At 38.2% G+C, this 25513-nt stretch overlaps 1 protein-coding gene across 1 annotated transcript in view; it reads right to left on the reverse strand.

Annotated features, from left to right (window-relative positions):
* The window catches only part of LOC126260755 (titin), a 530053-nt gene that overhangs the window by 60055 nt on the left and 444485 nt on the right, over nucleotides 1-25513 (reverse strand). Inside the window, exons 134-143 of the mRNA XM_049958094.1 lie at nucleotides 23514-23704; nucleotides 19486-19801; nucleotides 17833-18121; nucleotides 16728-16857; nucleotides 12954-13133; nucleotides 12036-12292; nucleotides 9640-9752; nucleotides 5526-5682; nucleotides 331-597; nucleotides 68-182 (exon numbers count right to left, since the gene is read on the reverse strand). Coding sequence (XP_049814051.1) covers nucleotides 68-182; nucleotides 331-597; nucleotides 5526-5682; nucleotides 9640-9752; nucleotides 12036-12292; nucleotides 12954-13133; nucleotides 16728-16857; nucleotides 17833-18121; nucleotides 19486-19801; nucleotides 23514-23704 — 2015 coding nt within the window. The remainder of the gene's footprint in view (nucleotides 1-67; nucleotides 183-330; nucleotides 598-5525; nucleotides 5683-9639; nucleotides 9753-12035; nucleotides 12293-12953; nucleotides 13134-16727; nucleotides 16858-17832; nucleotides 18122-19485; nucleotides 19802-23513; nucleotides 23705-25513) is intronic.

Consider the following 25513-nt stretch of genomic DNA (forward strand, 5'->3'; position numbering starts at 1 on the left):
TCATTTTGTAGATCACCATAGCAAATTCTAAAGCAGTAACACATTTACTGGAAGATTTATTACTTACATCAACCATTTCACATTAACATCAGATCGTGACAGTTCTACAGTGAATGTAGCATCCAAGTTTAGAGGAATTAATGTCACATCTGGCAATTTCTTAAGGAACTGCACAGCTGGCTCTGTAATGCATGAATAAATAATTAATAATGAAATAAATAATTTATTGTGAAAGAGATGACCAAATCTACAAACATTAATAGAAGTAAACTGTTTTGCATGCAGTCTACTAAAATATAACTCTCAAATAAAATTTCATATTATTTGTACCTTCAACAGTTAGTCGTGCTGAAGATGTCTGTTCACCAACTTCGCAAGAATAAACACCTGCATCCTTAAGTTCGGAATTGTATACTTTCAGGCGCTGCCTCTTTCCATCAATGGACAGTTGCACATGTTCAGAAAATTGCAGCTCCTTGCCATCTTTAAACCATCGGACAAGGGCATCTCCCTTTGTTAGCTCTATTTCAAATGTTGCTTTCTCACCCTTCGCAACAGTCACATCCTGCATCTTAGTAGTTATCTCTGGTGGAAGTTCTGTAATTAATCAGTTATACATATTTAATCATTTGATGTTTAATTTACCTTGACAATTATATCCGTTTTGTAAGCAACAGGAATTCAAGGGAGAGGCCTATCATTCACACCAGGTTAAGCAAAAATTGCTTGAGACATTTGTTTGCATAGAAGTTCACCTAGGTAGTTTACAATGCAAAAATTGGCATAACATTATTGGTCTATTTACATGAAGGAGAAACTTCAATGATTTGAAAGTAATTAAGTTATACATTAACAGTGAGAAGATGCTGTGAGAGACTAATTCTGTACACTTTTCTCTGTTCACCATAAGAAAAAACCTGATGTAAACATTATGCCATGTAGTCTTCCATGTTTGCTTGCATCTCAATTAATTTTGTTTCACATGGAGTGGAGTAAGCTGTGTCCAGTACAGTCAAGTAAGATCATAAGGATACATTTTATGATGTATTACACACACAGAGACTGAGCGATAATGTGTGACAACAGCTTTACCATAGCATTAAACTTGGACAGCACTGGCCAGCCAGCTAGTCCAACTAACCTGTAATGATATGAGCAATAGCAGTTCAGATGTGAAAAGACACAAGCAAAGAAACAACATAGCTTTGGATGTCATTTAATTTTTAAAGAGACTGAAATAATATTTGGCAAAACTCCAGCACTATCACACACTTCTTAGCTGACCATATGGGAAGCATAAAATGCTCTCATTCTCATCTAACACAGTATTCTAATTACAAACAAGAGTGATGAAAACTCGTAACTTTTGCACAGGGTAATTTTTCTGAGTGAGTTTTCTGATTCCTTACCTTGACTCCAGATCAGTTCTGTGGGGTTCATATTGTAATGGTACAGTGGCAAATATAAAAATGCAGCATTTGTATTGTATGCTCAATGCTGTGAAAATGATTGTTTTTTATATTTCTACAACACTTATCACTCTGGTTCATATGAGACTACATCTGTGGCATAAAACACTGAACACAGTCCAAATAAAGGGTATTTGGTTTTTCCTTTTGTGTCCTAAAACATTAAATTGTTATGTTTGCTTAATTTTAGCAACCTTTATCAACAGTCTTCTGCAAGATATTGATAATTAAGAATTTATATCTGAAATGAAAACAGGAATTTCGTTTGCAATATGTAATTAGAAAGAAGAAGACATCATTATTCACAAAAAATGATCATGAATTATACAGTTACGAGATTTGCATACTTCAGATTGAATGAAAAAGAAAAGAAAGAAAGGTGACTACAGTGAGAGATGAATCAGCAATCCATGACCCGTAGTGGGTTACCAAGCTACAGCACTACCAACCCTGCTATACATCTTATGTGTGTGTGTGTGTGTGTGTGTGTGTGTGTGTGCATGCGTGCATGTGTGTGTGTGTGGTGTGTGTGTGTGTGTGTGTGTGTATGATTGTGTGTGTGTGAGTGTGTGTATGTGTTACAACTGTAACAAATACAGTCTATTGGAAAACTCCAAAGCTGATTTTTTTCTGTAAATTTATGAAAAACATTAAGAACAACCCAGGGCACTTTTTAACTGTGTTCCACACGTGTGTTTCACTATGGAATAGGCAGCAGCCTCAGCCATTTTCATACTGTGTATTAACAGTGTAATAATCAGAGCACAACAGTTATTTTTGAAATAACAACTACAAAGCTAAAGTATGATTAAGAAAAGCATTGATGCCTGTTAATACATAGAATATCTTAAAGTTTCATTTAATGTAACTTAGTAATAATATATCTAATACATAAGCAGGACCTACTTCCAAGAGTGTAACAACACCAGTGTATGTGTGCTGCAGCTTCTGACCAATCATTACATTTGCATTTGTTTACATCAGGTTTATTCTTATGATGAACAGAATACAATAACAATTAAATATCATCACACTGCTATAGTCTATTTTATGAGAGGCGATTGAAAAGTCCATGCAAAGTCATGGTTAGTTAGTAGCATCTTTGGAAAGAACGCACACCAAGTTTCAGCCATATTGGTCTATTTCTTTGTGTTTGGCATTCATGTGAATCAAGGAAGTCAAAAAATGGACGAAGAAGAATTTCATTTGGTGATTAAACATTACTTTATGAAAGGCAAAATGCCTCAGAGGAGAAAAGAGAAGCTTGATAAACATTACTGTAACTCTGCACCTTTGATTGGAACAGTTTATAAGTGGTTTCAAAATTTTCGGAGTGGCCGTATGGGATCAAGTGATGCTGAACGTTCTGGACGCCCTGTGGAGGTGACGACTCCAAAAATCATTGACAAAATCCATGGTATGGTGATGGATGACAGAAGAGTTAAGGTGCATGATACTGCTAGTGCTGTGGGCACCTAGAATGAATGGATACATAATATTTTGCATAAACATTTGGACATGAGAAAGCTATCCGCAAGATGGATTCCACGAATGCTCACCCTTGACCAGAAACGGAATCGTGTAAAGTGTTGCAAGGATGGTTTGCAGCTGTTCAGCAAGAATCTGCAGGACTTTAAGCATCATTTCGTCATTGTGGATGAAACATGGATACATTACTACACTTCTGAGACCAAACAACAATCTAAACAATGGGTTACCAAGGGAGAATCTGCACCAAAAAAGGTGAAGACCAGTCCTTCGGCTGGAAAGGTTTATGGTGACTGTCTTTTGGGATTCGCAAGGGATAATCCTCATTGACTATCTGGAGAAGGGTAAAACTATTACAGGTGCATATTATCCAACGTTATCGGACCGTTTGGAAACTGAGTTGCAAGAAAAATGCCAGTGACTGGACTGCAAAAAAGTCCTTTTCTATCATGATAATGCACCAGCACACACCTTAGCAGTTGTGGTCACAAAATTAATGGAAATAGGATTCCAACTTGTTTTTCATCCCCCCTATTCTCCAGACTTGGCTCCCTCGGACTACTGTTTGTTCCCCAATTTGAAGAAATGGCTGGCGGGACAAAGATTTTATTCAAATGAGGAGGTGATTGCAGCAACTAATAACTATTTTGCAGACTTGGACAATTCCTATTATTCAGAAAGGATCAACAAATTAGAACAGCATTGGATGAAGTGTATAAGTCTAAAAGGAGACTATGTTGAAAAATAAAAAAGGTTTACCCTAAACATGTAAGTACTTTTTATTTTTGCATGGACTTTTCAAATGCCCCTCATATGTGTGCCTACAACAATTATAGGCCACTTGATGTTGTTTGGTGCCCTGGTTCTATGAACAGTCACCAGGTTTGAATACTCTCGAATTTCCCTTCACCCACGCTGTCTTCTCTGTCTGGTAACATAGACCACGTCTAGTAGCTAATATTCTTTATAATGAGTCATTCATGTAATTCACTATTTGTCTTTTTTACAACTTTTAATCTTGTAGCTGCTTACATTATCAAATCATACAACTGTCTTGCTCTTAAATTTTTAATGTCTGTCTGTAACAGAGCAAGCTGGGACTATCCTAATGTTCTTATACATAGATTTATAGACTATTAGAGCTCATTTGAAGCCGTTGTTGTCCTCTTTTTAACAAATGTTTTACTTTTTCTAAAAAATTCATATTTCAAAAATTAAGAAGTTACGTACCCCAGCCAGTCTCTTCTTATGCCATTCTTGATTGACTGATGTTTTATTATCAACAATGTAGGGAAAGACAGATTGCTACTTACCATAAAGAACACACATTAAGTTGCAGACAGGTGCAACTAAAAGACTCTTACACGAAGCTTTCAGCCACGGCCTTCATCAGAAAAAGAGAAACACATACCGTCCACACACCCAAGCAAGCACACCTCATGCACACACAACCATAACTCTGGCAGCTCATGTCTTCTTCACAGTAAGTAACAATCTATCTTTTTCAACACTGTTGATATTCCTACCTGGAGTTTCTATTGTCTGACATTTTATTATACTGTCTCTAAACAGGAGATCTCATTTATTTCCACTGTTTCTTGTGCAATTTCCAAATACAGTGAATTCAAAAGTTTCTTAGATCTTACTTATTTTGATTAGAACACAGATTACATCAGACTGGTTTTATTCCATCCAGGTTCACCATATTAGTACTTGTTCCAGGCATAACATTTCCTTGCATTCTTGTCACTGATTCTTCTCCATACAACTTATCAACATGTAGACCTGTGCCACAGTCTTAATGGCATTTTAGGAACTTTTTCAAAACAACTCCCAGACTCAAGTTGCCCAGCCAGATATCATCATATACTTGTATGTCCAAAAATTCAGCATTTAGGACGATTACAATTGCTTTCAATTATTCACATAAGTGACACGATTTAAAAACAATTCCTTTATATTCATGAACTTAGCACCAAAAATGAATAAAAATCTTCTTTTTCTCTTGCCAATCCCCATAAGATATCTTCCACACTTATTGGATACATTGTTTTAAAGCATGTTATAACTTTTTTCCATTTGAAAATTAAATACCAAGTGGTATACAGCAATGACACTAATACTTTTATTTTTTGTTGAGATAGAGTCCTGCTCCTATTTATCACTCCAGAAAAGCAAATAAATGAGGTCAAAAGCTTTATCTTACATTTAACTGAGATTTTTACCTCTTATATCGAATAATTTGTAACTACTATCAAGTGCCTTGTTTTACAAACTTGATTTTATGAATACTAGTTGTTAATGTACAGCAATATGGACAATGTCAAATGCTCTATAAAATTAGTGAAGGACTGGTTGTAAGAAATTAAAAACAACTATGTGCATAACCTTGGAGTGAAACTGTTTACAAATAGGAATGGTGGAACATGAGCATGTGACACAGGATTTGTCAAGCTAGGAAATAAAATGTAGTGGGAATAACTACAGCATTAATTTTTAACACATCAGTTCAGAGTTAGGAAAAGCTCTGAGTATGTTATTTAAAACTGTGTATATTTTAGTACGTACCAACAACAGAGACTTCTGCAGTACACTCTTGTTCTCCAAGCGCACATGTGTACTCGCCTTCATCGTGGACAGACACACCTCGAATCAGTAACTTGCGTACTGTTCCTTGCTTCTCAAATACAAATTTATCACTTGTGTCTGTCAGTTGTTCACCATCCTGAAAGATCACAAGCAGAAATTAATGGTTATTCATACCTCCAGCGCAACTATCTATGCACCTACAGAAACTACAATCAGCCAAACAAACCGAAACTGAGTAATAACAAAATGAATGCCACTCATTCATAGAGTTAACAATGATGTATTTCTAGATGCAAAAATAAAACAGAATCATATGACACTGGCTGTAGCATTGCAAAGTAAAGAACTGAGTTTTAATGATATTGAAAATAGCCCAAGTTCAATAGGTAACACAGCAGGTGCCGTTCAAGTCATAAAAATTTTTTGTTGATTAAAATACACACTTCCCAAAACTTGAGTCTGTATTTGTCAGGTTTGTTTGGCAAAAACTGAGTCAACCTGCATCTTGCTTTTCTTGGAAGTAGCGGCTCATCAGTTGTAATATTTTCACCAGGGCAGTAACACTGGAGGCAGTTTTGCCCAATCTTGTTCCACCATTCAGAAACAAGAGAGAACTTGTCATCAGAAATATATTCAGCTTGGGATAAGTTTTTAACAAAGCAGAGGAATCTAATAAGTTGGTAGACTCTGTCTCTTGTCATTTTATCCCTGATGTGATTAGGCCACCAAGAACATAAGCAAAGGTCATCCAAAGGAACACTTCTAACCCAAATGGCACATCTGGTGTAAATGACAGCAATCACTGCCTCCAATTCCTCCAATGACACATGCAAAGAGTGTTCTTCATTTAATTCTGAGCATTTGATGCTCAGCTTCTTTTTATGGCACACAGCATTGATTCAGCAAAAAGAAGTCAGAAGGCACTGATGATAGAGCCATCGACTGGGTGGCAAACATATGCAGTGAGTCCTTTTGTTGCCTTGAGGATATTCAAAACAGCCCCTCTTCAAGGGCTTCTTAGTGACCTTGTATTCCATTCCATTTTGTTTCTAGCTGCGATCTTCACTGTTGTAACAGCTGAGTCTTGAAATTGTTGTAGGAAGAAATGAGATGGAGAGACATCTACTAATGATAACACATTCTCAGTTTTGCTAAATTCATAATCAGTTGTCTCTGCCAGAAAATTAATATCTGGTTCCAATGAGCCACTCTCTAATTCAATATCTGAGTACTCCACAACATGCAAAATCTCTTCATTAGTAACACTGGTGCAGCATAATTGAAAACACATGTTATCATACTAAAAAAAATTATCTCAATGATGAGTCACAGCAGCAGCAACACACAAAAAACAACTGAAAGTTACATTACAATGTCCAGTCTGGAAATCTTGCTGACAAAGCATCTATCATCATTCAAGTTAGCAGTTGTTGACCAGAACAAAATGCAACACAGTTACCTTTACAATTATGAGGACAGCAGTATACTAAATGTGAGCTACTTCAGGGTTCAATTGAGCCCTCCCACTGCTATAAGAATATGTCAAGAATTTATGTGGAATTGTGAAGATACAGCAAATAATGGTACACTACAGTCAAAAGTAGAAGAAATAAGGAAATGTCATGAAGTTTGGAAGAAATAAATTAAAAATGGAATTCAATATTGCAGAAGTAAAAGTTTAAAGGTATCTTTTGTCCCCTTTTGCTGTTCTAGTGTCATGGGAAAAAAGTGCATACCATACTTTATAGGTATTCTATACAAGGCCCCTTCATCAAACAGCAATATCTTAACTATAATCCATTTCACGCAATACACTGTGAAGCATATGTGGAGTCACTGGCATATGTGAATTAGAAACATAAAGACTTTCACATAACACAATAAAAAGTAATTCCACTGAAGTCAGATCTAGAGATCTAGGTGGCCATGAGCAGGACACACTGTCATCATGTCGGCTATGATCAATCCAACAGTCTGGAAGTAGTTGATTTAAAACTGTACCAGCTTTCGATTCACTGTACTTAGATGTCAACTGAAATTTTGAACCTTCTTTTATTTTCTCTGTAAACCTTAACAGTGTATCACCTTGAATTAAATAATTATAACAATATGTAACTGTTCTATACATTTTGAATTGTCCTGTACATCGTTTAGGAAGATAATGTACAACACTGGCATTTGTAGAATCATGTTTAGGAAAAATGGAATGACTAGAGACAGGATGTTCATTTACATTAGTATATCCTGAATAAATCATCAAATTTCATTCACTTTGTTTCAACATGTGTCCTGTTGCCTAGTAGGCACAGGGTCCACCATGGGCCCTGATAACTTATTCCATGCATGATGACATCGACACATATAAGGCATGAATGGTGGCCTGTGGTATAGCCATCCATGCTGTATTTACTTCGTTCCAAAGTTCAGGGTCACAGTTTTGATTTGCGACAAGTCTGGTGATCTGGAGGGCCAGGGCAAAAGGTCGACATCCTGCGACACCAAGAAGGCACTTGTTTTTGCAGCAACATGTGGTCATGCATTGCCTTGCAGAAAAATGGCATATGCAGCGTTGTGCAGAAATGGTACGGCTATGGGTCGCAGGATGTCATTCACGTAGGTCACATGGGTTACAGTGCCTTGGACATGCACCAACTGTGATTTGTGGTTGTACCCAATAGCACGTCACATCATGAGGCCTCAAGATGGTGCAGTACATCTTGTGCAAATGCTGCCACAGTGATGCCATGCCCTCTGTCTGTGGTGAACCAAAATGTGGCCATCATTTTCAAACAAACAGAACATGGATTTGTCTGAAAACACTATGTGATGCCAATCCTGTCTCCAGTGACATCATTCCATACACCATTGCCATCTAGCATGCTTCTGCACATTCGTCAAAGACAGGCACGAAAGTGGACAATGCACCCATAATAAATGATGACAGACTGTCACCGGTAATGGTGAACGATGTGCTACATTGTTCCACTGTTGTGCCAGAGCTGAGGAGGATGCAGATCTATACTGCAATGCCATTCGGATGAGGTGTCGATCTTCTCGGGAGGTAGTCTGGGAGGTGCAACCTGACCCATCTATGGCCTTCTGTGAACTATTCTCCACACACCTGTTGCTCTGCAGAAACACTTCATCCAACACGATCAGCAATTTCCAAGATGGATTCATCACATTCCCTTGTGCCAACAACACATGCCCTCTTGCAAAATCACCGATTTGGTGATATGGTTCATGCATACATCAGCAAGGCATCCTGCATGTCTGCTCATTCACACTGATCCATTACCTTTGAGAGCAGCAGGCATATTTTACTGGTTTGTAGTGTTGTGGAACAACATCAGTGTTGACCTTGAACTCATGAGCTGACATGGTTCAAATGCTCATCATTACTGCAGAATATACTAATGTACATGCCCTGTGAATATGAACATCATATCACCAGACTTTCAAAGTGTTCTGTTGTTTTCTGAACATGAATGTATTTGTATTTTAACAAAAGCCCAAAATCTGTCTCCACAAAGAATGGTTGACTAGATGAGGTTGGTCTGTTTATGTATCTCTGTAGCATAATACCAATGAATATACAAGACAAAACTGCAAGCTGTGAAAGTGCCAGAAACATGGAGATGGTATTTTACCCAATGAAAAATACCTACAATTAGAAAGTACTCTTGAGTTAGATATTACCAGCAAAATATTTAATCTGAGCGTCTGAATATTTCAGAAAGCAAAGGATCAAATCAATCACATACATCTTCAGAATGACTGACACTAGACTCACTTAAGAGAATCCTGGGAGGGGGGGGGGGGGGGGGCAGTGTGGAAGCAGAAAGTGGGAGAGTGAAGTAACACAGTCCCTACAGAGATAACTGAAATCCCAAAAAGTTTTTCACACAGTCCGCAAAAAGTTATTCACAGGGCCCATAGTAGATCAATGTCAATGCTTGAGAAAGAATATTACAAATCTTAAATACTACATATCACATGTTATCTGAACAAAAAAAACAAAACATATACATTTCAACAATTGAAACCAATACTATACAAGCACCATAAATGCATCCAGTCAAAATTCCCTTACTTTGTGCCATGTTACATCTGCTGTTTCTGATGTGATTTCAACTTCCAATATAGCACTTTCCCTTTCTTTCACTTCGAAATCTTGTAACTTCCGCAAAAACTCAGGTTTTTTGTCTGTAATGGAAATAAGAAAGTACTGTATGAAGTTTCATTTTAATTTTCCAGCAATGATAACAATTACAATATGTGTACAATGACACACAAATAAATATAACCTGACATTTTCATGTGTGAACTAATGCCAATTCTTGTGACTTCTGGAGCAGTTGTCTTACACATTGAAATTACATGGTGGTAGTGAAGTGACATGGGGTAATATGATATGGTTTAGCTGTGCAAGATTCAATGTTTAATACAATAGTCAACATGGTCAACATATCACACTATAATTATATATGTATTTGAGAGGTACATGTTTATTTCTATACACAACTATTCCTATGTTCTACTTTCAATATGTTTTTTTTAACACGAATTGTGCATGCTGTTGTATAAAATGACAAAAGGAAGACTAAATATAATAATAATAATAATAATAATAATAATAATCTATTTAGCCAGTTACTGATTTTGGATCACAAGACAGAGGATTCAACTCTAACCACACTAAACCAAAAATTTTGTAGAGTTCAAAAAGAATCTAACAAAAGTCTACCAGTTAACAGTCATACCAGTAAGACAAATCATAGATTTATGTGCTTCAGAATGGTCCATTTCTTTCATGCAGTAAAAGATAAAGAAAACAGATGGAAAATATATAATGTGGAGAAAAAATAAAATTCCAACAACTTGTGAGTTTCAAGAACATGAAATCTGATGCTAATAGTGGGAGCAAACTGAGAATAAACCACGGAAAGATCACAACAAAAAAATTAAAACAGAAAGAGAGAAGAATCAGAAAAATAAATACATATATATTTAAAGAGAGAAAACAAATAGAGGAGAGTGGAATTGCAAGAACCAGGCAACAAAAGGGGGGGAGGGGGGCAGAAAAACTCACTGGAGACAGTTAATATCAGCTGCATGGGGACCAAGCACGTGCTGCAGAGCAAATTCCACTTACCAGATGTAACATGAGTTGGAAGAACATATGGGGTAAATGAAAGAAAGGAGAAATGTTAAGGTTTAACATCTGACATTTATGTCATTAGAGAAGCAACACTGCCTCAACTGGAGAGGATGTAGGAAGGATTCTGTCACATATTTATTCAAGTTACCATCCCATCATTTCTCTTATTCAATTTATGGAAATCACAATAACCTAAATTAACAGGCACAATGGGGATTTTAAAAAAATACCCTAAAAACATTTGATGTCTTAACCTAGTTAACTGATATGCTTAAAGAGGTGACTTTTAATACACAAATGATCTGGTGGACAGCATCAGAGGCTCTACAAGGTTGTTCAGAGATAATGATATTGCCTGTAGGAAGGCTGCAATGCCAAAAGACTGTAGTGACATGCTGAAAGACCTGGAGAGGATCAATGATTAGTGTGGCGCTGGTAGTTAATCCTAGACATAAATCAATGCAACATTCTGCGCAGAAATAGGTGAAGATCCCAATTACTCTTCAATTATGCTATTAATGATACACCACTGGTAACAAAAACAATAATAAGACGTATGAGAGTAACTGTTAGGACCAAACTAAAGTTTAATGAACACATAAAATTAATTGTAGGAAAAGCTGAGGCCCGGTTGAGATTTGTTGGAAAGTAATTAAGAAACTGTAATCCATAACTGAAAGAAATAGCTGGCAAAACACTAAAAAGACCAGTTACTGAGTATTGTTCATCAGTCTGGGATGCTTGCGAAGTTTGATTAACAGAATACATAGAGAAGATCCAACAAAGAGTGACACGTTTTTGCACAACAAATGCTCAACAAACTTCAGTGGCAGACACACACAAAAGGAATCATCTGTCATGAGGAGGTTTACCCTTGAAATTCCAAGAGTTCACACTCTGAGAAAAGTCTCACACAATAACCGCAGCAAGAAAGACATTAGAGCACATATGAAAGGTTAGAGCTCATAAGGAAGTTTCTTTCTCCCCGTGCATCTTTCGCAAATGGGACAGGAAGGGGAAAAATGGTAATGGTACCAGCAGTACCTTCCACTACACACCTTAAGGTGGGTCATAAAGTGTAGATGTAGGTAATTAGAGGAAATGAGTAACAGCAAAAAACAAAGTGATAAGTGGGGGTAAAAATTTTGTATGACATCCTACCAAAATTACAGTTCACAGGAAGTTATGAACAAAAATAATTTAATTTCCAGTCCATTAATTCTATAATCACTGAATGAACTTATACCTGCTCACATAAGCCACAAATCTGTATAGATACAGAGAGTAAAGATTCCACTCAGAACAACATATTTAACTGCTTTACTAACCGTGGACTGTAACGTGGCCCTCCGTCACTTGATCCCTCACCCGACACTGGTACAGGCCGGCATCTCGCGATGTGCAGTTCTTTATAAGCAAACGATGAATACGGCCCTCTTGCACCACCACTCGGTGGTCCATTCCACTGAGCTCATGATTCTCATGGAACCAGTGTGTCGACACTGTGTGTGAAGTTTCGCATTCCAGTACCAGAGATTCTCGTTCCTCAACTTCAGTAATTTCCTGCAGTTTCCTTACAAATGTGCTGAAAAAAATAATATGTTGAATTGCAATTGGAATCTTGTTTATGAAGCTTTTTATTTCATATCTAAAAATGTACATGACACACAAATTTGGCCTGATGAATACGTGACACATTTACAATACTCACTTCTAACTCGGTCTGCATCAACTCTTGGTTGTAGCTGCCACAGTGCTTATAATTGTAATACCTCTGACCTCCTACTCCCTAACACCATTCCCCTTGATCTACATCTCCACTTGTCCTCACCAGGGGATGGTCTCTCTTGTACTGTGTTCTGAGTAACCTACTCTTCCTTTCCAGCTTTCCCCAGTCTATCCCTCTCCCCTCCACAAGGAAGAAGCTAGTAGTTCTGGAAGCTAGGATGGTATCATGTATTTTTTATACTCATCTATCAATAGTGCTAAATATTTTGCCTCTTGAAAATAAGTATCGTTCTGCAATTTTTCCCATAATTTAAGAACTTTAATGCATCAGAGTACACAAGAGTCTCTATTAACAATTATTTACAATAACAGCAAATGTTTAAATGGCTATTCATGTATGAATTATTTATCTTAATTAAATCTGGTACAGGAATCCTGAAGTATATTTTACGAGGCTAGTGTATGTACATGATACAAGGAGATGAGAAATTACTGAGAAACATATTAACACTACTCACACTTCCGGAACATCGACTGAAACCCTTGCTCCATGAGATGTGATTCCTGCACGATTTTTGGCTACACATTTGTAGTTTCCAGCATCAACTTCTGAATCCACATTCTGAATTTCCAAAGAAGATGTGGTTCCATCAAATGATACAGTTAGGTTTGGTGATGGTTTCAGTGGTCTATTGTTCCTGTAAACAGAGGGAATATAACTAAACATTAGTTAAGAAGTACTTTTTTCCCCTTCTACTTATCATCAAAATTATTTCTTACTCCATCATTCACCTTTTGACTAATTAGCAACAATTCTTATACTTTGAAAGTTTTACTTTAACTGATCATAAATGTAAATTTGTATCAAAATTCACATATGAAAGAGATAAATAGGTGTTTTTTGGGATAAGACAGCTAAATGTTCAAATATGAGTAGTTACAAGAAAACCAAACTGTATTTAGGGCTACAAAATGCCAAGATACACTACAAAGATAAGTTTAGAGAACTAAATATAGTTACTGCAAATGCACTACATGTCTATGAGAAATTTATGTGCTTAAAGAGTAATTGCTCAGCCTTGTGAGCTAAAGATATACACAGGTACAATACACGACACAACAGAAATTACCAACTCGAAATGAAACGTCTTAGATTAGCTGATAACCATCTCCTAAATGATGAATTTATTCTGTGCAACAAACTACCTAATTTTCCTAACAAATCTGTATGAACATACATCAAAATAACCCATACTTTGCAAATGATTATGGAGACCATGGCAGAGATCTCTTCTCACTGTACCACATACTGTGATTTCTTCCCGTTCCATTTGCATATAGAGCATAGAGAGAATAGCTGCTTAACTGACTCTATGAATACCATGATTAGTCTAATCTTGTCTTTGTTATTCTTATGGGACTGATACATAGGGAATTGTAGTTTATTTTTGGGTTTCTTACTAAATGCTGTTTCCTGAAACTTAGTAAGTACACTCATGTGGAAAATCTGATGCCTATCTTCAAGCATCTGCTACTCTAAATATTGCAGCATCCCTATGATACTCTCCCTTGAGATTTAATATGTATCCCACACACTTGAGCAATATGCTAGGAAGGGCTGCATGAGAGTTTTGTAAACAACTACTTTTGTAGACTAACAGCATATTTATGGCATGTTACCACTGAACCGACATCTGACACCTGCTTTAATAACAACCGAGCTGATGGACTCACTCAATTTCATATGCCCCACAAATTGTTGCACCAAGATATTTGCATGAGTTAATTAATTCTAACCGCAACTCATTGATGTTGTAGCAATAAGATACTAAATTTCTGATCTTCATGAAATGCACAGCTTTACATTCACAAAGATTTAAAGCAAATAAATAATGCCAGCAGGCAAAATGCATACTACATATATGATGTGTTCTAGTATAGAAACGTGTCTGCTGCTCGTTTTTCTCTTTCTGCTAATTACACCGATGAGGTGTAACATTACAGACCTGCTTAACCATCGAGTGGGAGCACTTACGTATAAAGTGGGCCGACAACAAATAACACTGGAATGAGATTTTCACTCTGCAGCGGAGTGTGCGCTGATATGAAACTTCCTGGCAGATTAAAACTGTGTGCCGGACCGAGACTCAAACTCGGTAGAGCACTTGCCCACGAAAGGCAAAGGTCCTGAGTTCAAGTCTCGGTCTGGCACACAGTTTTAATCTGCCAGGAAGTTTCTTAACAAATAACAGTTTTGAACCATTCTGTTGTTGCTATACTACTGTGAGCCTGCTTCTATTACTTCATTATTGTTTGAGCTAACACAGCTCTAAGGTTTCTTCCTTATCTCACAATTATTTTCTGTCTCTTACCAACCTCACTCCCACCACACAATATTCTTTTCTCTTCAGAATGCTTCATAACATTGTATTTCAATTTTTTGTAGTAGTTTACACTGCTAAATTTATAAAAATTCAACTTAAATAAATTTAAAATGTAACACATCAACAACATTGTATCAGAAAACACGAGAGTCAGTAACATAAAAGAAAATGATGGGGTCAAAATAATAAAAAGCTCTGAAGATAAACCTGACATTCATTCAAATGAAATGATACGGTTTCAGAGACTTTACTGGTCTCATACAGATATGATTTTATGTATATAAACTGAAGCGACGAGTGAAAATTTGTACCAAAGCCGGGAATTGAACCCAGGTCTCCTGTTTACTAAGCAGGTGTGTTAGAGCCACTAAGCATGCCAGGAGGGAGGCATGCCAGGGTAATCCACGCAGTTGTGTGAACTGCTGTACCAAGGTGGCTTAGTGGCTAATGCACCTGCCTGCCAAGCAGGAGACCCAGAATTGATTTGCAGCCTTGGTACAAATTTTTACTCTCTGCTTCAGTCTACACACATAAAAAATAATAACATTCACTATTAGGAAACTACAATAATTGTTAGTTCTTTCTTCTGGTGAATAACTCAGAAGGTTTACTGCAGTAGGGGAGAGTGATGGTACCTTGAAACACTTTTCGGACTTTCATCTCTAACCAGCCCTGTAATAGAAATTCAATGTATTTTCTTACTCCAGTTTAAATGATAGCATTCAATTATTATGTGCTGCAGTCTTTTTCTGAAATTACAAAAATTACCCTCAAAAATAAAAGTTTTTCCAACTGTGAAACCATGTTCCATGGTACGACATGGTAATATGCCTATGAATAAATATTCCATTGAAATTTAAAAGCATTGCAATCATGAAAATCTTGTCAATACCTCATTTAGTCATCAACGTCTTACATTATTATCTACTACATACCAAAAATCAGTAAATGAAATCAAGAAAAGCAGAAATTGTATCAAAAACCAGTTAAAAGTTAAATACATTTTGAAACTAACAAAAGCTTCCATTTTTCAAGAGAGATAAAATTGTTCAGGCACTAATGAAACTCAGTTAATTTGCAAAAATCACGTGTTCCTTGATAAAAGACCTTCTTCTGTTTCAAGGTACATGATGGTGCACAATTGATGAAGTATGACTTCACTGTCTGTACATTATATAACTAATTTTAAAAACAAACAGAATTTCATTTGCCATAACAAACTGTAAGTGAAGAACTAACAATATATTCCAAATAGCTTTAATATTTTATACAATGCTTAAATGTGTACAACTCAAAATATTTACAAATGTTGCACAAAACACAACCTCATGTCTAACAGCAACAAAAACTGTAGAAAATGGCAGAAATTGTTTATGGTGATCTCTAGTGCAAATTCCTTAATGTAATTCTAAAATCGGTAACTAGACTGAAGTACCGTCCAGAAAATATGATTTGTTTCTAGTGCACTATACTCTAGTTACAGCACTCTCCCAAACACATAAAATGTATCAAATGTTTTGAGAGAAAGACAAGTATTTGACTTTTATTTCAGTCACTTAATTAATGCTATACGCTGTGTAAAACAACACCTTATAAAGTATAACACAATACAGCTATTGAATGGGCAAACACGAACCACAAAAAAAACTGTTGGTTCGTTCAAATTAATTAGAAACTCACAACAGTAAAAATAAGAGAAAATTATTTTATGGTGCTGCAATGCTGAAAATATTTAATACAAAAATATAAATAAATAAAAATAAAAAAGGGAGAAATGTAATCTATGATTCAAATGCATAAAATGATTCTGAAATAATTAAGATAATATTAGTGAATCCAGCAGTCTTCTGTCAGTTAATTTTATTTCACACTCAAAAATTACAATATTAGAAGATATTCTTCACAAACCTGAGCCACGTAATCTCTGGAACAGGATTCCCTGTCACCTTGGCTACCAGACGTAATGTACCTTTCTCAGGGACTTTTACTTCCTCAAATCTTTCCGTAAAAAGTGGTGGCTCCATGTTCTCATCAGGTTCTATAAAATAGTGGTACAACACAAAAGTCAAAGATTATTGGATATCTAAGCATACGAAATAATGTCAGCTAAGAAAAACACACACACACACACACACACACACACACACACACACATTGGCCACAATGGGTGATGAGACAATAGTAGCTATGTGAGCTAATGCTTTTGCAGATGTTCTCATCATCACCACACGAACTAATACATATGTACAATCATGATGCAAGGTCTATGTTTAAGCTGCATTCCAACGGAGGATAAAATGAAACCCGTTTGAAATTTTGTCATTAAAGAGTGATGCCTACACACTTAGTTTCTATGTTATAGTTTCTATGTTCTATGCAGTTTGTTAGGGCTGGTTAACCTTTAATTTAACCTTGACATGGGATATCATATTAATAGCAACTCTGTACCATACAGGAATAACTACTGAACATAAGTGGGATATAAATGGCCAGTGACGGAGATTAAACACAGTCTCTCAAAAAATTTTTTGAACAACAAAGAACGTACCAGTGTATTCTGTGAATGTTTTAACATATAATTTGATATTAATATTCTACACTACATTTATAACTACAGCTATAGTCCAAAAGCCACCTTATTGTATGTGGCAGAAGGTATTTTGTATACCATTGTCACTTCACTCCTGTCCAGTTCATGGTGCACACCTTCATACGAGCTCGAATCTCCCTTATTTTACCTTCACGCTCTTTTCACAAGCTATTTGTAGAAGGACACAATATGCCAATTGAAATATTAATGGACAAAATGCCCAAAATTCCTGTAGAATTAAGGAATACGTACCCATACTATGTAATTGTTTTATAAATCACAAAGATACTTTTCTTTATTCAGTTGCTTTATGAATGCAGGTAAACTATTATAAAAAACTTTGATCATCTCTTTGACATATTACACTTTCTTATTCTGGAAAGGTAAATAGGCAAAATTTACAAATATTTTCATTTAACTCACCTTCAACTACGAGAGATGCTGTACTTTCTGCACTACCAACGGGGTTCTCTGCTCTTACTGTGTAGACCCCTGCGTCTCCCTCACCAGCATCTTTCAAGAAAATGCTGTGAGTGTCTCCATCATGAGAAACAGGCAGGTCATCGGCTGGAAGACCATCTTTGAGCCACGTGACTTTTGGTGCTGGGTTGCCTGTTATGACTGCACGTAATACTACTGGATCACCAGTATGAACAACCGTTGGTTTCAGTGGTTCCAGGACTGTTGGTGGTTCCTTCTTTGATGTTTTTACCTGTATGAAATTTATCACAAAAATAAATTTTAATTGTATGGTAAACATTCATTCATCTAAATTATGCTTTCACTGTAGGTTTCCTAAGGGCAATTAAAATTGTATGAACACAAGACATTTTCCCTTCAGACAGCCATATTTCTAATGAAGTCTGCATGGAAATGACATTGCCATGCAAACTATAAAAGTTAGCTCAGTATAAACATGTTAATTAAACAGTTATATTATGGAGTTAATTTACAAGCACCAATCAGCACACCACACTATAACAATATCTTTATCAGTAAGGTAAATAATCTTGAGTATTACAAAATCCTTAATAGTGCTATATTCTTATTGCAGAAAACAGTCCTTCAGCATATTTTAGAAGGCTATCTTAAGTTTGACTTACATAGGCACGATTTTGTGATATGTCAGTTTCTGGATATAGAGGCCTTTTTCGAATGTTTCACCCTGCAGTATTGGTTCTAAATGTGTACTTATTTCTACTTTCACACAACTATATATTTACATTTGTTTGCAATTATACAATGCCATGTTGAGTGGGGTACTTCAGTGGTAAAGACAATGGAATTGCACTGAGGGACAAAGCTCAAATACCTATCTGACCAGCCTGATTTATGCTTTACATGTTTTATATTTGCCAATTAAGCAAAGGCTGAGACAATTGTTTTGAAAAAGATGTAGGCAATTTCCTTCCCTATTCCAGGGTTGTGCTCCTTCACTAGTGACATCGTCACCAATGAGATGTAAAATAATGATGTTCCTTCTGCAAGTCTTTTACAGTTTTTTTATGTTGCAGGAATGGAAAAGGTAATGTACCCAGGTTCTATAGCAATTTCAGCATAATTATACCATTTTCAAAGCATTTGCTGTGTCTTTGCATAGAAAATATTTGTTGTGCATTTTGTGTGAAACGTGACAGCATGAATATAACTGAGTTTAAAATATGCAATTATACTATCTTTCAGCTCTCAATGTAAAAAATACTGAAGGAACATTCCAAGATTCCTGCCTGAAATAAACGTGACCAAATGTTTAAATAAAAGCTATCAAGAAGTCAGTTGAACAAGAAGTTAACTGCAAGAAGCAACTAGTCTGGTACAATTGCCAGAATGCCAACAGCAAAAAAGAGAAAGGTAAAAGCTAATGTTAATGTTGTCAAATATTCACTAACACACTAAATCAAAGTTATTGCCTGAAACGAATAGAGAGGTATATAAATTTTTGATTAATATAAAGTCTCAAAATATTTAAAAGTTAGGCATTTATGACGAACAACCACCTCTTTTCCCTAAGTTTATAGTGCTTGATCAATCTGTAGCACAGAACATACAATAGATTCTTATTACAATTTATCTTACCTTTAGGATTATGGGCATAGATGTTTCTCCTTCGGTGTTTCTGGCAATGACTTCATATACACCTTCCTGCGATTTCTTTACTTTTTTAATGGAAACTTTGCTAAAGTACATGTGACCATCAGAATCGACAGAAACAGAAACATTTTCAGTTTTATCAACTTCCTTTTTGTTGAAGTACCATGTAATAACTGGTTCAGGCACTGCCACTAATTGACAGTCCAGTTTCACATCAGAACCCTCTGGTGCAGACAGCGGCACTGGTTTGTGCGTAAACATGGGAGGAATTCCTTCCAGGATGTCTGCTAGTGACGATTCCCTGTGATAATCAAAAAAATTAAATGACAGCAGTGAGAAAGTTCCTGTTAACACAGGATGGAATAACAATACACAGATAGATAGATAAGTCAGATTTATTACGAGAGCATAAGACAGTAAACATTAAAATGATATTAGGATAAGGACAGATTGCTACTCGCCATAAAGATGACACGTAGAGTTGTAGACAGGCACAATGAAAATGTTATTACACATTTAGCTTTCTTCATAAAAGGAAACACACATACATTCACACAAGCAAGTACACCTCACACACGCACGACTGGCATCTCTGGCAGCTCATACGAAAAAGCAACTGTCACAATGAATGAAAGCAACAATCTGGAGTGGGGCAGGGAAGGGGAAGGATTAGCAGGATACAGGTGGTGGAGGAAGAGAAGAATGCTGTCAGGTGGAGAGTGTAGGGACTAGATGGAGGCTGGCAATACTGCCAGGTGCAGCGCCAGGAGGCTGTGGAGCAAGGTGATGGTGGGGGAGGGAGAGGGGGGGGGGTGAGTGGAGCAGAGAAGGGGAAAAACAGATGGGTGCAATGGCAGAGAGCAACAGACAATTAAAGTTAGGGGACGTAAATAGCGAGAAGGTGATTGGACAGGGGGCAGAAAGTATGGGCTCGAGGGTGTGGGGACATTGGGTTACCATTGGTTGAGGCCAGGATAATTTCAGGAGTGGAGAAGGTGTTATAATGATAATATTCATCTGAGTAGTTCAGAGAAGCTGGTGGTACGGGAAGGATCCAGAGGACCCGGGCTGTGAAGCAGCCATCGAATTGAAGCGTATTACATTCAACTGAATGCTGTGCCACAGGGTGGTTTACCTGCTGTTGGTGGCAGCAGTTCAACCTGTTTGACAACTGGTTGGTAATCATACCAATATAAAAAGCTGTGCAATGATTACAGTACAACTGGTATATGACATGGCTGCATTCACAGGTGGCCCAGCCTCTTGTGGGATAGGATAAACCTGCGGCAGTACGGGATAGGCAATATTAGAATAGGAAGTGCTGGGTGAGTGAATTGGGCAGGTCTTGCACCTGACTCTTCCACAGGGATACGATCCCTGTGGCAAGGGGTTGGGGCTCGGGAGTGGCATAGGATGTTGTGACGGAACACCACTTATGGAAGGATTGGAAGGTTCTCGGATAGGACTACAGTTTGGCTGGTCGACCGCGGTGAAGGGTTGTGTCGGGTAGGGGGAGAAAGGCAGCAAGTGTGAGGACGTGTTGACAAGGGGTAGCTGGCAGCTCACAGGGAGGTAGCACGTGTGCAGAATACGAGAGTGGGAGGTAGCGGCAGCAAGTGCGTGGGCACCAGAGCTGTTAAATTCGTGCAGCACACAATGGCAATGATATGGAGACACGGATTAGAGGGGTTGTGAGCACAGAGGATGTGGGTGCTGTGGATTAGCAGAGGTTGAAGCCAGGAGGATTGTGGGAGCGAAGGATGTATTGCGAGGATAATTCCCATCTATGTAGTTCAGAAAAGTTTACGGTGGGGGAGGGGGGCGGGGAGGGGACCGATCGACATGACAGGGGATAGAATCAGCCACTGAACTCGAGTGTGTTGTGCTCAGTAGTGTGAACCACCACTAAGTGGCCGACACCACTCTCGGCCACAGTTTGGTGGTGGCCATTCGTTCTGGTGGAAAGCTGACTGCTGGTCATACCTACATAAAATGCTGAGCAGCAGTTGCAGCAGAACTAGTATATGACACGGATGCTCTCACAGGTGACCCTGCCTTTGATGGTACCGAATAAGCCCGTGACAGGACTACAGTAGGATGTGCCGGGTGAGTGAATGAGATAGGTCTCGGACCTGGGCCTTCTATGGGGATAAGACCCCTGTGCGAAGGGGTTGGGAGTGGAAGTAGTGTAGGGATGTACCAGGACCTTGTTGGGAGTGGTGGGAATACATAATGCACAAAGGAATGTGGTTGAACATGACCATTATGTTGGTCCAAGTATTACAGTGTGGGGTAGAAAAATGTTGCTTGGAGCGTACTGTCCTCCAAATCTTTGAGCATGAACTCTTACTGGCAGTGTAAGTAGTTGGGAGTGGAAGTAGTGTAGGAATGTACCAGGACCTTGTGCAGATTGGGTAGATGGTGGAGCATGTCATTAGGAGTGATGAGAAGGATCGTGGATAGAATGACCCCATTTCCAGGCATGAGATAGATAATTGAAGCCCTGGTGAAGCTGCAGTCTGGAATGATGTTGGGTGGTGAAAGATGTGTATCTTTGCTGCTTGTTCTCTGGGGTGGTGGGTGCAGCAAAATTTTTTGTGGGCTATTTTTGGGGGATAGTGCTTGTCTTGAGAGGGATTTTTTGGTGTGGAAGGGGAGAGAAGTATGGGCAAAACCACTAGAGAGGCAGAGGTCAAAGTCTAGGCAGGTGTCACATTGGATTGAGTAGGATCAGATGAAGCATATGGCAGAGAAATTTTTGAGGCTGTGGAGGAATAAGGATCAGATGTCTTAGCACTGGATTAAGATCAATGCAAGGAATTTTGGGGCTGTGGGAGGCTAGGAAAGATTCCTCCAGACTGCAGATAAACATATTTCCACAGGAGTGCACCATTCAGTACCCATTGCCGCCATGCCATGAATCTGTTTATGTATCTTCCACTTCTGGACCAAAAAATTGCTCCCATTTCGCCTGATCACCCACAGATGGCATATCTGCAATGACAACAATTTCTTTGAGCAGTATGGTGAGATCTTAACAAAGGCCTTCACAAGCAGACACTACCCCCAAACCTAACTAATAAATATATTTCCTGCACCATATCCTTAAATGCCCCTAATCCTCCCTCCACGGCTAAGAACCAACTGCAAAAGAATGCCACCACCTATCACCCAATAATGTACCAGACAGGAGCAATGAACTATGTCCTTTGCCATAACTTCAAATATCTATCATTACGGTATATTCTATCTGCAATCCCTCCCTCCTGTCTTAAAGTGATAATCTGCTGTCCACTGAATCTATAAAACATCCTGGTTCATCCCTATGCTACTCCCATCTAAATCCTTTGCAACAGGGCTCACTTGCCTATAGAATTACCAAGTGCAAGATCTGCCCTATTCACCCGACCTGCACATCCTACTCTAGTCCCATCACAGGCTTATCCTATCCCATCAGAGGCAGGGTCAGCTGTGAAAGCAACCATGTCACATACCAGCTCTGCTGCATTTTATGGGGGCTCAATTGCCAACCAACTATCCACCAGAAAGAATGGCCAAGAGCAGAGTTGACCACCCAGTGGCAGAACATGCTGCTGAGCACAACATATTAGAGTTCAATGGCTGCTTCATAGCTTTTTGAACTATGCAGATGAGAGTCATTCAGATAATATATCCTATGTTCCCGCAGTCCTCCTTGCCTCTGTCTCTGCTTACCCACTGCACCCACACCTTCTACCCAACAGCCTATCCTTCCTCTGTCTGGGATGTGTGTGCGTGTGCTTGTGTGTATGTACATGTAATCTACCTGTTAAAGGATTCATCTGAAAGCTAGAAAAGTTTTCATTCTTTTTTGTGTGCCTACGAATGACTCAATGCTTATAGTATTCAGTGAGTGATCTCATTCAATCCCAAATTATTTGAATTAAAAATTACATACAGATAATTCTGCTGCAATGATCAGTGATATTATGTTAATCTATTACTTTTTTTTTCTTTTTTTGTTAAGACTGTACCTTGAGAGGCTTTTCCTGGATAGTACAGCAACATCTGACCCATGGTCTGACAATGGTCCCTCTACAACAAGCTCTGTTGAAGAAGATGCAAATCCTGCTGCATTCTTTGCAACACATGTATAGGTGCCAGCATCTTCTGGGAAAATTTCTTTTACGACAAGTGTTGCCACATTATCTTCACTGTAGAACATCTGAAAAAATATTTTATAATAAATCAGTAATTGAACTAGAGTATCAATCCTTGAAAGTTACATCTTTCTCTCTTATATTAATGTATGTAATGATTTATTGTAAGGCAAATAAACATAAAAACATAAAAGTAATGATCTGGACAAATAGCAATCACACTCTCGGCCCTATCACCCCCAACTTTGACACCACTCTTTAAGTCTGCTTCATTTGGGCCATCTGAAGTCAGTTAATTTACCTCTCTGGGCATTCATCTTCATATTTTCGACAGTTCATTAAAACCTCTTTCGATATCAAACCTTCCACGTCAACACAACCTGTACTTTAACAGCTGCAACCCATTTCATGTCATAAACGATGGCTAACTGACAACCTCAGCTGCCGACAGGTGTTGTTGATATACCTCAATGTGGACAGCTGAAAATGTGTGCCCCGACCGGGACTCGAACCCGGGATCTCCTGCTTACATGGCAGACGCTCTATCCATCTGAGCCATTGAGGACACAGACGAACAGCGCGACTGCAGGGACTTATCCCTTGCACGCTTCCCGTGAGACTCACATTCCCAACTGTCCACAATTCTACATATGTATTGTACCTTAGAGACATTTGCCCAACCACTCATCACTCGCGCACGCTTTGGCGATTCCCGTAAGAGTTTGGGCAACCTGTGCGCATTTGCACAGACGAAGGTCAATGGCTGGGTAGCCTTTAACTATATATACGAAGACAGTAACTTGTTCTCGAAAGAACAGTTGCTGTTGATGACCGTGCAGCTTTTCCCTAGCATTTCATGTCAAATGTCTTTTTTCTATAGCTTTGCCATCAGTGGAAAGTAGGAGTTAACCAAATACCTTGGTAACTTTAGCAGAGCCTTAAAAAAAAAAAAAGTAAAAATAAAAAATATCCTGCCCATCTGCAGCATGAATTTGCCTCCTGCTTCCGTTGTTATCACATGTCCTTGTACACCATCCTATTATCAAACAATCACATGCATTTCATTTCTGATCAGTGTTAGATTTATATGTGAATGCAGCCACATCTACCAGCAGTGTTGTCATTACTGTGCAAATTCTATTTTGGTAAGACATCTAATTAGCAGACAATGTGAATAAATGGCAGTTGCCTAACCTGTCGCCAACAGAAAACTCAGCTGCGTGCTTCTGAAAATGCTACACATTGCAACATCAATGACAGCAATTCCTGCCTGCTTGTGTCTTTTGGATCCTCTCCTTAATCACCAGTAATCACCAGTGCTTCTGAAAAGCATAGGCTGGAACTATCACTTCAGCACATCTTCCATTTCTACAAAGCCCTTGGCCTAAACCTCTGCTGGACCCTGCCCTCAGTCTCCTCCTTCCAACTGTAAAGTCCTCATTATATCCTCTTTTGCTATTTTGTGCTTGGTCATTTCCTCTCATTGTGTTGTGATTCCATTTATTTTTCTTCCTGCATATTCCCTTCATGTATGTTTTGTACCACACAACGTATATATTTTGTCACAAATGTTGACAGTCATCTGTCTCATGCTTGTCAAATTTTCCAATCTCCTCCCTGCCTCACACATAATCCTCTGTCCATGTTGCCTCAAGCCTTTTCAATCCCCAACACACATTTTCTAATTATTTACCCTAACAGCCACACAGCAACAGTCAGTGTTGATGCAGAAGCATAAGCAATACTGCAAACATAGAAGGGACTATTTCTCTCTCTCTCTCTCTCTCTCTCTCTCTGTCTCTCTCTCTCTGTGTGTGTGTGTGTGTGTGTGTGTGTGCGTGCGCGTGTGTGCGTCCGTGCGTGCGTGCGTGCGT

The sequence above is a fragment of the Schistocerca nitens genome, chromosome 5 (assembly GCF_023898315.1).
Source record: "Schistocerca nitens isolate TAMUIC-IGC-003100 chromosome 5, iqSchNite1.1, whole genome shotgun sequence".
In the NCBI taxonomy this organism is placed as follows: domain Eukaryota; kingdom Metazoa; phylum Arthropoda; class Insecta; order Orthoptera; family Acrididae; genus Schistocerca; species Schistocerca nitens.